At 41.4% G+C, this 14,483-nt stretch overlaps 1 protein-coding gene across 1 annotated transcript; it reads right to left on the bottom strand.

Annotated features, from left to right (window-relative positions):
* Nucleotides 1-4,315: 4,315 nt before the first annotated feature.
* WSB1 (WD repeat and SOCS box containing 1) lies at nucleotides 4,316-14,052 on the bottom strand. Its single transcript, XM_064468008.1, has 9 exons — nucleotides 13,893-14,052; nucleotides 12,471-12,639; nucleotides 11,213-11,481; nucleotides 10,255-10,386; nucleotides 9,736-9,836; nucleotides 7,401-7,573; nucleotides 6,893-7,006; nucleotides 5,991-6,098; nucleotides 4,316-5,454 (listed from the first exon to the last, which is right to left on the bottom strand). The coding sequence occupies exons 1-9, from the start codon at nucleotides 13,930-13,932 to the stop codon at nucleotides 5,295-5,297; spliced, it is 1,266 nt and encodes a 421-aa protein (XP_064324078.1). The 5' UTR covers nucleotides 13,933-14,052; the 3' UTR covers nucleotides 4,316-5,294.
* Between the last annotated feature and the right edge of the window lie 431 nt (nucleotides 14,053-14,483).

The following is a 14,483-nucleotide window of genomic DNA, read 5'->3' as shown; positions in this document are numbered from 1 at the left end:
ATGCTAGGTGTGATATGAACAGAGGGGGGGAAGAAATCCAGAGGCTGTACAGCTTGAAAAGCAAAGTGTTCTAAAATAAAACCAAAAACAAAATAAAAAACACCAAAACTCGCAACATTGGCAACAGTTATGAAAGGAAACTTATTCTGGATCATCTTGGACTCCTGATCACCTTTTCTTAATTATCCTACAACTCTGTATAGCCTAGTGTAACAGAGTGATCATTCTTGGCTGTGCTTCGGGAGCGCTTCTATGGTATAAGCAAGCACATATGAGCCGAATTTGTATTTGAAAACAGATCTGGGCCTCTCCTTCAGCTCAGGGATACCTGAGTCTGCCAACTCAGGGCTCAGGGCGTAGGTGTCCTAGAAAAGAGTCAAGTATCATGGTGACACTGAGGCTTTACTGTGCTCAGGCACAGGGGAATGGAGCAGATCAGTAAGTGTTCCATGTAGTACAGCTTCCTGCCCCCAGTAGAAACATCTGTTCTGTGTCGCTGTGTGAGATTAATAAACAATAACAATAAAACCCAAAAACCCACTCAACATTTCTAATGCCAGTGCCCAGCCACAGAGTAAATGACCAAATTCCTCCTCAGTGAATTAGAAATCTCCACTTTCCTCTTGCCTGTTTTCACTACCTCTGTCTATTGGGTTTGTGTCATTAACATGCTTTCCTTTTTGAAAGAGCTTCTGACCTAGTGATTCTCAATTATTTATTTGTGTCTTTCTGTCTTCCCTTGCTTTATATTTCTGCTCCTGACAGGAAATTTTGCAAGCTGTTGCATCATCCTTTTTTCCTGTTAATTGTCTTTGCTGCCTACCCTGGTGAGGCTGTGCTTGCAATAGCTGGATAACACAAGCAGCGGGTCAGGGTATTGCAGGACTAGCTCTGCTTCCTGCTCCCTTGACTCAGTTCTGTCAACTTTGTTGACTTTAATACCCAGAGCACACTTCAGTAGAGGATTGCAAAAGGATTTATAGACATTAATTACACTGACCACAGAAATACTCACCGTGAAGGATCTGTTTCTAGGTGGCTGTGAACTGATCTAAAACTGGTTCTGCTCAGCCCCAGCTAAACAGCACACCAGCAACACAAAGGTGCTACTTTGCTCAGTTCAGATTTTCTCTTTATGAGCTGTTTTTTAACTAGGCCAGACTGTTTACAGCATAGTAACAACAGCTAAGCACACTTTAGTTTACAAACCACTTCCACCCATCTTAATAACATTCTGGAGGTGCAGTTTATTCCCTTCACTCCTGACTGCACCCTCAATAGTAACAGCTCTGGAAAATTTTCTGCATGTTGTTCCAAGGTTGTGGCATAATTATTTCCTTCATCAGGCAGAGCTATTAAGTATATAATTTAAAATCACAGCTATCTGCATCCATCTGCTTAATCTTGCTGATACAGCGATATTGGTAACCACTTGCTTTTTGGTTTGGGGTCTCTGATGGGCAGGGCTACTGCTGCCTAGGGACAAACTTCCCAGCAGAGAGTGCAGAGCAGAGCACACAGTGCTTAAGCTAATTGAATGACCACACTTAGATGGAGCACATCTATAAATTAGGAAGCTCCCACACACAAAACCTTGTGCCTGGTTGCTACTCTTCACTCATATCTGCATTCGAGCTGAGATGTTCTGGGGGCACAGAATTCACCAGTTCTTCCTTCAGCTGGACAACATATGAGAAGCCTTGTCTTAATCACATGTACATTTAGAACACACAAAAAGAGGGAAATACTCCCTTCAATTAGACACAAAAATTTTATTCAAACTATTGCATCGAATGAATCAGTCTTTATGTAGCGTAGTGACACGTACACCATTTCCCTGTAGTGAGTGGCCCCTCAGGACAAGAAGGACATTGAGGTGCTGGAGCGTGTCCAAGGAAGGGCAACAGAGCTGAGGAAGGGTCTGGAGAACAAGTGTGCTGGGGAGCGGCTGAGGGATCTGGGGGTGTTTAGCCTGGGGGAGGCTGAGGGGAGACCTTATCGCTCTCTGCAACTGCCTGAAAGGAGGCTGTAGTGAGGTGGGGGTCGGTTTCTTCTCCCTAGTAACAAGCGATAGGACGAGAGGAAATGGCCTCAAGCTGCACCAGGGGAAGCTTAGGTTGGGCATTAGAAAAAACTTCTTCACTGAAAGGGTTGTCAGGCACTGGAACAGGCTGCCCAGGGAGGTGGTGGAGTCTCCATCCCTGGAGGTATTTAAAACAAGGGTAGACGTGGTGCTTGAGGATACGGTTTAGTGGTGGATGGGGCAGTGATAGGTTAGTGGTTGGACTCAATGACCTTAAGGGTCTTTTCCAACCTTAACGATTCTATGATTCTATGCTTTCCTTGCAAGCTGGGTTTTAATTCCTGAAGAAATTATGTCCTGTTGGCTTTGTTCTATAGTAGCCCTTGGAAAGTGGGAAATTGACTTACAGTGCTTGGAAACACCATAAAGTGTTGTTTATAAACATGTTTGGTTTATATATTTGTAAACACCAGAAATCATGTTCAGGGAAATCTTCCTGGAAAGCAGGCCTGGGTGTCTGGGCTGAGCTTTCTAGAAGACAAGACTGCTTGCTTGCTACTGGCAGTTGTCTCTCTTCTTTTGTATATATGCAACTAAAATAAGTTACATGGAAAACAGACTGAAATACCACATTACTTCTCTTTTTCACTGAATCTGACATGCAAGTGTTGCCACTTGATGGTGTAGCAATATAGACACAGAGCAGCAGGGATATTTATAGTCTTCTCAGGCGAAGGCCTGCTGGGCTGTGCTCTGTAAGAGTTCTTTCTGCCTTGTCATAGACATGTTATACTTCACCCAAGAAAACAAGGCCATCACCAGAAAAGACATCTGCCAGTGAGACCAGATTGTTGAAGCAGAAAAGTGGCTTTGCAATTTCAAGACATTCTAGGCTCTTAAAATGCTAACAGCATGCCTGAGAATGAAATAATTTCTTCCATTATACTTATTTTATATAGTGGCTAAGCTGGTGGAAGTAAGTAAGGCAGTTAGCATTGTCCATGCAAAAGGTAAAAAGATGCATTACTTAGTCAAATGGGGTTGGATGGAAGCTCCTTTCAATTTTTGACAGATGAGCAGGAGTTGCAGATCCTCCTTCCATGCTAAATTCAGTCTGTGATTTGCCATGCAAATACAAAGGAGTTACCAAAGGTTGCAAAGCCATATGTCATGGTGACTAGACACTTTTAACTGTACTGGATTTGATTGGGTTGTGATGATTCATCACCTGGCCTTGTCCAGATTGATTGTCCTCTTGTCCAAATAAACAATGTAATACAGAAAAACCAAAAATATTTGCTTTAACAGATTTGTGTAAACAAGGTATCATCAAAAGGATGCCTTCTCTGCATAGCACCCTTGCCAGCTTCTTTGATGGGATGACTTGAGCCTGATAGTTCTGGAGAGCTTTTGCCACTAGCCCATAGGCAGTAAATTAATGAATAACAGCTCTTGTCAGTCCTCTTATCCAGTTTCACCTCTCCTCCTGAGCTGCTCACCACCAGCACTGGAGCTGCTGGAAGGGTCCACTCTTTCTAGACACGCACTAATGGGATGGGAGGAGCATGGAAGCTGTTCTGCCACTTCATGGGGTGCGGGAGGGGAGAACAGTGCTTCTGCCCAGAGGTGAGCCTTCCTGTTGCTCGTTTCCCACCCATCATCATGAACATGAAATCAGCCCCTCAGGAAGTGCCAGCTGCTTCCCTGAGGCGTCCTACCCAGGTACAGGAATTACTTTTAATTCCTAAGCAAAGGCTTCTGTGCTCTGAGAGGATCTGCAGCCCTTCTCATGCCTGTCACCCACCTGGGTAGCTGGCAATTCTGTAGCGTGGTTAATTTGTAACGAGCCACTGACCCTGTGAGGAAAGGATTTGGGTCTCCTGACTGCAAGTTGCAAAATCCCTATTTGCTACATCATATGAATTATGTAATACTTGATATGACAAAGCAGTGGCTTACCAAAACAGTGCTATGGAGGGGGGAGGGAGTAGAGAGCTATGCTCGGCCTACGCAGCTTTACAGCCTGTGGCCGCTGTGGACGGGTGTTGCAGCAGAACTCCATTTCCTACGTCCTGCACCATGCAGGAGCAGGGGCATACTTACATCACGTATGCTTTTGACCTTTGCCCATACAAGATTTGAAGATCTTGCTGTTGTTCCCCACAGTAAGTTTCACCCAGGCGAGCATACTGTGGTCCTGAAAAGGAAAACTATGCAGAGTCCTGCGGTAGCAGATTCCTGCTAGAACTGCTGCAGGCAGATAGGGTGATAAACCAGTCACCAGATGCGATATCAGGAAACTTTTATACAAGTTTTTAATAAAAAATTTCAACAAAAATATATATATAATCAGGCATTTTATGCAATGCATACATTCTTTATATCTGCAGGTACAGATAAATAACAGAAGGCAAAACCAAGTATTTGGCTTATCTTTGGCCAGCAACCAATAATCACCCCCAAAGAGATATTATAGGGTTAAAGAACAAGAAACTGAGTCTGTAAACTTCTCTCATTACAGACAAAGTATCAGGCAATAATACAGTAGTCAAGATTTTTAGAAATGTAAGGAAATATTTCTTTAAGACTGCCCAATACTGAAGTTTAACCTGGTTTGCTGCTCTGGAACTTCAGGCCTTCTTTTGCTGACACACCAGCACCATTCCTGGGTTTACATTAGATATACTCTAACCCTTACCTTTACTTGCTTCCCTTCACCATACATTGCTCTAAAAAGCCAAGCTGTAACTCTTCACAAAATAAACTAACAGGAATTATCTGTGGATCAGTTTCCTGAACCCCAACCAATGTACATACATACAGAACAGTTAAGCCTCCTTAAGTCAATATTTTTTTCTAACTCAGTGTCCCAGAATAATAGCTATCCTTCCACTTTACAGCACAGATGCATCTGACAGCTCTACCAAAACAATATATATATGATACACAGTAAAAATCATAAAAGCTATTTTAACGGTACATTGATAACATGTAGCAGCTTATGTCTATATATGTACATGTTTTCACAGTTACATTTTAGAAAACTGAAAACACCAGGAACACTTCTACTGTGTTTTCTATAAATATTTTAAAAATTACCTGTCAGGCATTTTGACAAAATAGTATTTAGGTTATCACTTTAAATAGCTCCTGGAAACCTGTAGAGTTTTAAGCTTAAAGGCTGTAAAGTTTGAGGATTCTTTAAAGTGTTTAGCCAGTTTCAGCAGCTGGGCCACCTGCCAGTTTGATTTTTTTTTTTTTCCTTTTAAATTCAAATCTGGTAACAAAGGAACTCCACCACTTTTGATGGGATAGGCAAATTCTTGACTTGGCTGGTGGGCATCACTCTTCGAATTGCCATGCGACACAGATGTTGGAGACTGGACACTTGTCTTGGAGTTGCCCAGAAGTACACGCTGCCATCCTGTGTCCTGCACAAAAAACCCGAAGACAAAAAGCCACACCAGAATTATCCCACCTGAATGATTTCAACTTAGTACAAGTTTTCACGTACATTGCTAGTTAGGGTGAATGTGCTCTGGACTTCCTATTGCTTAGTTCTAGCTCTTCCACGCTCATTTACACTAAATGCCAGTTCTTCTTTTAAGCTATAGCAGCACAATAAGCAACATATTGATTATCTATGTGACAGGCCTGAGCAGATCTTCCAACAGCTATTAAGTATACCACCTGAAACAGAGTAAGTGCCCTTGATTATCTAATGGTCTTTTTCCAATCCAAATGTTTGTAGGTCTGTCTTTTATTTGTTCTCAAAGATAAGAGTTTATCAGCTTCTTGATTTTACTGCTATTCCAGGCATGTTTAAACAAATAGTACCAGAAGTAAAACCAAGTCAGAGGCATCAAGTTGCAGGTCACAACTGAAGATTTTTAGAACACATAGCCACTCTTTTCAACCTTTTGTGTTACCTTAATATTTTAAGAAGAAATAAAAAGTGTATACTTGCCCTGCAGCTAGAACACTGCCATCAGTAGAAAAAGTACAGCAGAGCCCATTGTTCAGAGGTGCAACTTGTACAGGGTATTCTTCATCAATTCTCCAGAATCTTACCATTCTGAAAAGGGAAGAACAAAGTAGTAAGTTATCAGAGTAGACATTTAATTCTGCCTGATATTTTCTCTGACAATGCAAAAGAAACTAGTCTGAAGGAGAGCTCAGGGAATTTTAATAAACATTTAAATAGGCATGCAAGGTGTTTCAGATTTGGTCTGAAACACCATGACTTCTTCATTTCTGATACATACTTTGATCTCTACTTCTTCAACCATTTTAAATGCCAATTAAAATAAAAGTTTGTCTTCAACAGCAGAAAGCAATAACCTGAACTGCAGATTTAGGACAATCTCTCTCAAGTGTCATATATGCTAGGAAATCCCAACAATGCCTGTCTTAATTAAAAAAACTAAAACTCTCCTGTAGATAGTTTAATAACTTTGCTGTCATCTTGAGAAAGCATTCTTCATATTCTTAAAATATAGTTCTTCAAAATAGTGTTAGCAGAAATTGAATACTAGATCACAGAGTACTTTTCTTGCTTTGGGACCTACTACAATACAAAGGACTGGCCTGTATTATTAACTCCATTTACATTTCTCAGTGTTTACAACCCCTCTTTTTCTGTTTTCAGCTGTTACACACTTAAGTTGTTCAGATCATCTACTCTGTACACAACTCATTATTTCTACATTCAGAATGGACATTAACATAGACCAGACAACCCATCTACATTTATCCAGACCATCAGAAGTCATTTCTCAGTTAAAGAAAACAAGCTGACTTAGAATTTTTTAAAGTTCACGTTATATGGGAAGAGTTAGAGGAGTGTAACAAACCTTTCCTCATACTTACTTATCATCAGCAAGGCTTGCAATATGTAGTCCATCGTGACTAAAAGATACTGATCTGACCCATCGGTCGTTTGCACCTCCAGCAAATATTGGAGTAGGAGCGGGAAACAGATGCCTGGAGATAGAGAGACACTTAGCCAACAGCAGAGCGTTTAAGAACTATGGAAGTGTTTCCTTCAGCCATGACTAGCAAAGCTGAGGAAGAAAAAATGGATCGAACATCTCACTATGAAATCAGGGGTGGAGATGAAACTACTGTATCTTTCATAGTACTAAACACTTCAGCTTTGCTGAAGATGCTAAAATTAGTAAACATTAGAATTTAAAGCACTGGTATTTTTTCCTCAGACAGAAGAATAATCTCCACTGCTCTGCCCCTTTAGGATTTCCATCAGGCACCGCTAAGATTTTTCCCAAGTCTAATTATCAGTTAAATACGAAAAAACATTATTTTTTGGTAGTCATTGTCACTCTAGGAGAAAGTTTCCAGATTTGACTACTTTACTTACCCAAATTCCATAAGAATAACTCCAACATGTGGATCCCAGACATAGACTCGAGTATCATAAGATGCAGTAGCCAGTAAAGCTCCATCAGGAGAAAACTCACAAGCTACAACATCATTGTGATGTCCTTCAAGTTTCCGTATCATGGAGTATTTATCCATATCCCAGAGGAACACCTGCAATTAAATAAGCTAATGTTATAGCTCTGCTCAGAAATGCAATGAAGCATTTACTTTTTTAAGTATAGCTGCTAGTCTTATTTAGGATTATATTAAAATCAGGCATTATGAATTACTACAATTAAGAAATATGCTCAGTGTCATACTCAGATTAAAATCAAGTTTTTAAAAAATAATTAAAGCAGACATGCAAGTTCTAACTCAAGTTTGTTAAATGTTATTAACAAAATAAGCCAAAATATAATATAAAGGCAACACAGTTTAACCATGTAGCTTACTGAAATTCATGTATTACAAAAATATTTTATTAAAATATGCAAAAATAAACAGGGTTAAACTCTACAGTTCCCTCTTTTCAGTAACTACCAAAATTTTAAGAAATATACAGACAGAAAGTATAAGGTTAACATATTGTTACTCCAGTGGCATCCCTTTGAGTTTAAGATCACTTGTTTACAATTGGCTTGGATCACCAACGTCAGCCTAGGAAGAGAAACAGATACTGCAAGCAAAGAGAATTTTCACAGCCAAAAGTTATGTCTTTGGCAAAACAACAGGGAAGTCTAACCACATTATTAGAAAGAATTAATGCATTTTAAATCAAGTCAACAGTAAAAAACAACATTAGTATTACAATTTAACCAGCTAGTTGCATATTGTATTATAAAAGATGATAGTATTCTGGAATTTTACATGCGGTTGTACATTATATATAATAAAAATAAAGACTGTGCAGAATTACTTAATAGGAACAATCTATGTACTGCAGCATAATTTTATAGAAAACTTAAGTTTTTAACATAAGAGGTTATGTCCCTAAAAGAGCTCATTAGGGTCCTTGATTTTTCCCAACTCAGTTTTACTGCACAGATTAAATACTGACATCTTAGATAAATTTATATGTTTGACCAAAGCAAACATAGCCTTAGTGCCTCACATACTTCCTAAAACGGAACCATTTTATAATCAGTAATAAACGTGTTGACCAATTTCTCCAAGGAGACCCCAACATTCCATTAAACTGGAAACTAAGTTTTAGGAGTCAGTGTGTTTCACTGCTGTGAAAATTATTAAAAAAAAAAAAAAAGAAAGAAAGAAAGCAGAAAGTGGACATCAACCAGCACCTGCGTACGTACAGTACACCTTGCAGTCGAATGCAAGGTTACTTCGTCCTACGGTAAAGTTCGCCCCCAGCCTGGTAGCCAGAGATGCCACTCTTTCTGCCCAGCTAACACCATTGTGCTCCTGTGTGAGTGGTGCCAGCTTAACCTCAATCACACCAATATTGCTGCCACCACCTGTGACAGGGAAAGCAAGAAGCTTATGGAAAACACACAGCCTAAAGAATTCAATGTATACATCCACATCTGCTCTAGTTAAATTAAAACCAAACCCCAGACCTCAACTATTCTCTGTCAAATCTGCACTGATAATTTAAAGTACAAAATGCATTTGAACAGTCATCCATGTAAAGTGGTACCCAATGACTGGATTGTGCTTTTTATTCAGCATCACTAGGCTTCATTAAGCTACCTACAAAGCCCCTGTAACTAGACTGAATTCCCCTTTCTGTTTTATCCTAATTCTTCAGTGCCAAGGAAAGCAGCTTATGGCATATGTGCTTTACCTGCACTGCTTTCAGTTCTATAGCAGGGCATTAGAATATGGATGAAAACAAAATCAGTATGCTGTTCTTCATTCTAGAGCTTTTAGACTCAAGTACCATTTGTATTGGAAAACGTGTAGAAACATTTTTGTTCAGCAGGATACCATGACTGGCTCAGACTTTGAAAAGTCCTTTTCATTGAGCAGGAAATAGAAAGGATAAAATCAATAACAAAATAGTTTTATGCATTAATCTAAGTATGTTTTAAAACTGGAAGCTTTAGTCTTCTTTGGTTTTAGACTATGAACATGTGCAGAGGTGTAGAACTATTTCTCAAAGAATGCTTACAGTTTTTTCAACTAAAAGCAGTGCAAGTTCAATTCATAAATCAGTGTCTCAATGCACCATTTGCTAGTTTAATTTCATGCACTTTTACATCATCATAAAACATTAGAAGTTCATGACACCGAGCACAAGCTTAATGTTTCTTAGATTTAAAATGATTATGCACACAATTCAGTAGATTTAATGAACAAGAAACTCTGACACATACTGCTTTACTAGCTCCAACAGAACAGAGAATAGAAGAGTCTGGAGAGAATGCACAACCGTATACCCAGTTCTGATGTCCTCTCAACACTTTCATCATATTTCCTAAAAAGAAAGACATTCCTGTAAGAAGTGATTAAATATTACAAATTCAAGTTGAAAAGCTTTTCCAAATTAGTTGTTCCTTCATAAAATTTTATACTATTTTTCCAAACATCGTCTTGCAGAGTCATTCTATGCAGAAATAAAAATTCTGTCATGCAGCCTCTAAATCCTGTGTCCTCATTCAAAAAGGCCACTTCATGCACTTTTAAAATTTAACCCAATACCAGTTGATACCTTTAGGGTACGTATAGACAAAGAATTTCCAGAGAGCATTTCCAGAGTGAGTGACTAATAGAATAAAGTTAATTTTTTAATACTTTTTAAGAAATCCTGACCTAACTGAGTTTAGAGCAATAGAAGAGGAGAGTATGTGGATATTTCTTCTATGTGTGCCAGCAGATAAATTCAAAATGCCTACCATCATCTTTCAGGTCCCACACTCGCAGTGTTTTGTCTCTGGACGCAGACACTAAAATCAGGCTGCCATCTGGGGCAAAGGTTAAATCTCGAACAACTTCTGTATGGTCCATCAGGTTAAGGAGGAGTTTTCCTGTTACATGAAAACACCACAATTTAAAATGAAGGACTGTACTTTTATTTAGATCAAGCGCTTTATGGATACAAATACAGAATACAAAATTACAGCATGTAAAGCCAAATTTTCTTCGTAGAAATGCTCCCTACAGTAAGAAGCAGATGCATCCATCCTTTATACTCTTCTGCATTGAGGGGCAATTTCCTGAAAAGCTTGTAAATCTATACACTAAAACCACATGCCTCAGAAATAAGGTAAGTCTTGTCTTTTGATAGACATCTCTGTTCCAAGCCTAAATTTACAAGGTAAAAATGGATTTCTCAACAGTCATTAGTTTAATTTTTTTTTAAAGCTGAGAAGTTCTCTCCCAACCTAGAAGCTGTGCTACCAGCTAAATCGAGATTCCCTAATTTCAGTCTCTTATCATTTGAACAATTATTTACTTAAAAAGTCCTCATCAACATAATCCTTCCCCATACTCAACTTTATGTTTTGAAAGTTTCCTTTGTTTGAAAGTATATTAAAACTAAAATCCACCAGAAGATTTTAGAGTAAACAACCAATATATACAAGGTCAAGCACATACTTAATCATCTTGCAGCAACGAGGCTTTATCATCTGCCATCACTTACAACTCAAAGCATGACCTGAGTCTGTTTCTTCCTCTGGCAGTATTTCAACATTTCTAGTTGCAGGAGTTCATGCTTTTTTTAGATCACTTAATTTGTATTCAAGGTTGCGTTCCCAATCCAAATTCTGTTAGCAGTTCATTCTGTGTGTTAATGATGCTACTGCTACATAAAGTGACAATGAAGTGCCAACCTCCTCTCACATACTGTACCTGTATATACATCCCATATCTTGATGCGCCCATTGTTCAAGCCTGTTGCAAGCAGAAGCTGGTCTTGCCCAAATTTGAAGCGGTGCCATTCTATATTCACACAGCGGCTCTGCTTCTCAGGCACTGAAGACCCAAAAGCAAGGCTCCAGACAATATCACCACAGTCTATTATATGTTCACAAGGCTTATTTTTCTGTCCGCCGTCACTATTCTGCCTCGGAAGTCTTGTACTGATAGAGTTTGCAACATTCTTTGTGCCATGCAACAAGCTGCAAAACAAACAAAAAAATACAAAAGAATAGCATAAAGTATCCTGAAAGATAAATGGAACAAACAGGTCTTTAAGATGTAATGAAATCTGTGAGTTGCCATAATGTACATTTTGGACGTCCATAATGATGCATTTTCACTTCCTATTTATAGAAGTAGCTCTTTCTTATTGCTGTCAAAAACTATTAACACCTGGAAACCTTCTAATGCAATATAATACTAATACTTTTGTACACATTATTACCTCTGTAGAGAGCGATATATTAACTTAACCCATTGTGAAAAATTACATTTTTAAAAAGCATTTACAGAAAAATGGGTTACAAAAATTTTTAAGACTTTCTGCTAAATGAGCAAGAAGTTCCCTGCAATTCACTTAGACTGGGGACGAGATACCGAGGCCAGCATATGAAAACCAATTAACTCACCACCAGAAGACCAAAAAAAAAAAAAAAAGAAAAAAAAAAAGGGAGGGGGAGGTGGGATTTGCCGGGAGGGGAAGTGTAACCAGCTACAAAAATGGAACTGCTGGTTACCGGCTTCATTACAACACAACCTGCGAGTGACAATAAAATGTCTTCTGGAACTTCACTTGCATTCTAATAAGAATGATAGAGAAAGAGGATCGCCTTTAAGTAAGTTCCTAAAAGGTAAAACCAGGTAGCTTTCTGATAGGAAATTTAGAAGTCCAGATCTGCCCAAGTCTTTAAACTTCCTGTTCATTCTAACTTCCTCTTCTTTTAGAGGATCTGAATCAATTAATAAATCACTCCTCCCTAGACTCTGTAAGGTTGAAATACAGTTGTTTCTCTTGCTGGCCACAGAGGAAGAGAAAAAACAACAGGTATTTCTTTAAAGAATTAGTTTTTCCCAATTACGTCAAAGCCTAAAAAGCCAATACATGCATTTTAATCTATTAAAAGCTATCTCCTGTTTTGCAATTCTCAAGTTTTTCATGTGAATTAAAAGCCATATGGTTTTGTCTTACAAGTTATTAAGGCACTGAGACCAGGGGACCAGCTTCACTATGCGATGCCCTTGTGACCAAGCAAAGTAAGATCCATCGGGAGCAAATGCAACAGTCCAGTTTTCACGTCCACACTTCTTGTCAAAAGGAGAAGTTGGGGCTAAGAGTTCTCCTACAGTGCGTGACCGTGCTAAAAAGAAAACAAAGAGGAAATTCCAGTTTTTTAAAAAAGCCGTCATACTTTAAAAGGTTAGAAGGGAGCCAGGCAATATGTTAATTATTTTGCTTTTATTTAATGACATTTAAGGTAATCAGGGAAGGGGTCACTGGTTTTGCCACTGTATAACCAATCAAAAGACTGTGAAAAAAAAGCTGTGAAAGAGATCAAGTCACTAAAGGGAAACAGCTTAGTGTTAAAAAGTCCTGGTTGTCAGGTAAGTAATATCACATCTCGATATCAGAAACAGAACTCAAATATTTACTGAAACCAGCTATTACTTTAATTATTTTAATTATAGCTCTAGAAACAGCAGTGGAACTATGCTCCAACTTGACTAAATACTTCAGTGTTTAGCAAATAAGATGCCCAGTAATGATTTTTTTTTTACCTTTAAAGAAAAATGTGAGTGCACTTGCATACTTTAATACCCTGCCCTCCTTCAGAAAACATCAATTAAGCAACAGCCACAAGAAGGTAGCGCTGCGCGATCAGATTAGTTGATTTTTACGAACCAGCTTGTACAATGTAAGTGGACGTACCACACCTCCCTGCTGCAACCCGGGCTGCGGCTGCAGGTCCACAGCTCCCGGCAGACCTTACCGATGCCGCCCACCGCCCTGACCTTTAAAACACGGACCTACGTGACCGCAGTGAGCCCGCGGCCGCGGCCCGGGTGTCCGGCGGTGGCGACCGCCAGCGCCGGGAGCGGGCCCTTCCCGCAGGCCGGAGCCGGGGCGGCCGCGGGAACCGCCATGGCCGGCGGGGGCTGCCGCGCCGGGCAGCGCCGCTCCCGGTGCGCAGCTGGGGAGCGGGCCGGTGGCTGTCACAGCCACGCTGTCACCTAAATGCTATTTAACAGGATTTTGCCCGTTAATGGAAGGATCAGCTTCTGCCGAAGGAAGCCTCTTTGAATAATGCATTTCAGTTAGTCTGAAGCGGGCCGCCTAACCCTCCAGCACCCAGGAGGGCCGAGGCAGCTTCCTCCCCGCAGCGCGAGCTGCCGCCGCTGCTGCCGCGTGTAACAAAATGGGAAAGAACAGGCGAGGGGGCGGCACTTGCGTCCGCACCCTGGGGCGGCCCCGCCGCTCCCCGCCCGCAGCGCCCGCCGCTCCCGCAGCCACCCAAAAAGGCCGAGCGCGGAACCACCGCGCTCACGGAACCGCCGAACCCGCTCGCGGAGGGCGCTAACCCCACCCGCGCCCCAGACCCGGGCCGCCCCTCACCGATAAGCTTCTCGTTAACACTCAGGGGAAAGCTGGCCATCGACGGGGCCGCCCTTCGGACCGGCTCGGGAACCTGCAACGGAGCGAGAGAGGCCGCCGCTGCCGGGGGACGCAGGGACTGAGACAAAATGGCGGCGGCGGCGCGGGGTGTAGCGCGGGGCGGGCGGGCGGCGGGGGCGCGCCCTCCTTGGCTCCTCCCGCCGGCTGACGGGGCTGCTGGCAAAGCCGCGCGTGCCCGGGGAGCCGGTCTTCTCACCCCGCTCTTCCTCCCGCCCTGGCCCCGGCGCTTTCACCCTTCGTTTGGTTTCTGCTCCTCGGCCCTACCGTTGGCCTCACCCCGTTTTGCAGCCGCACGCCTCTTCGCTGCGCTACAGCACTCTGGTTCTCGACACCTGACAGCATGGCCCTGGTGCCTCGTCCTTCCCGCCCACGCTGGCTGGGCACCTCCTGGCTTCCCGCGCGGCTTTGGCTCTCCCTGCTCCCCGTCCGCCTGCAAAATGCAGCGTTATGTTCCTAGAGATGGTCAAAACACGCGATCTGATAAGAACCCGGCCTTTGCTGTAAAATATACCCTGGGACATGCTTATAATA

Source organism: Phalacrocorax carbo, chromosome 17 (genome assembly GCF_963921805.1).
Source record: "Phalacrocorax carbo chromosome 17, bPhaCar2.1, whole genome shotgun sequence".
Lineage (NCBI taxonomy): Eukaryota > Metazoa > Chordata > Aves > Suliformes > Phalacrocoracidae > Phalacrocorax > Phalacrocorax carbo.
This window is presented reverse-complemented; position numbering and strand designations above follow the sequence as displayed.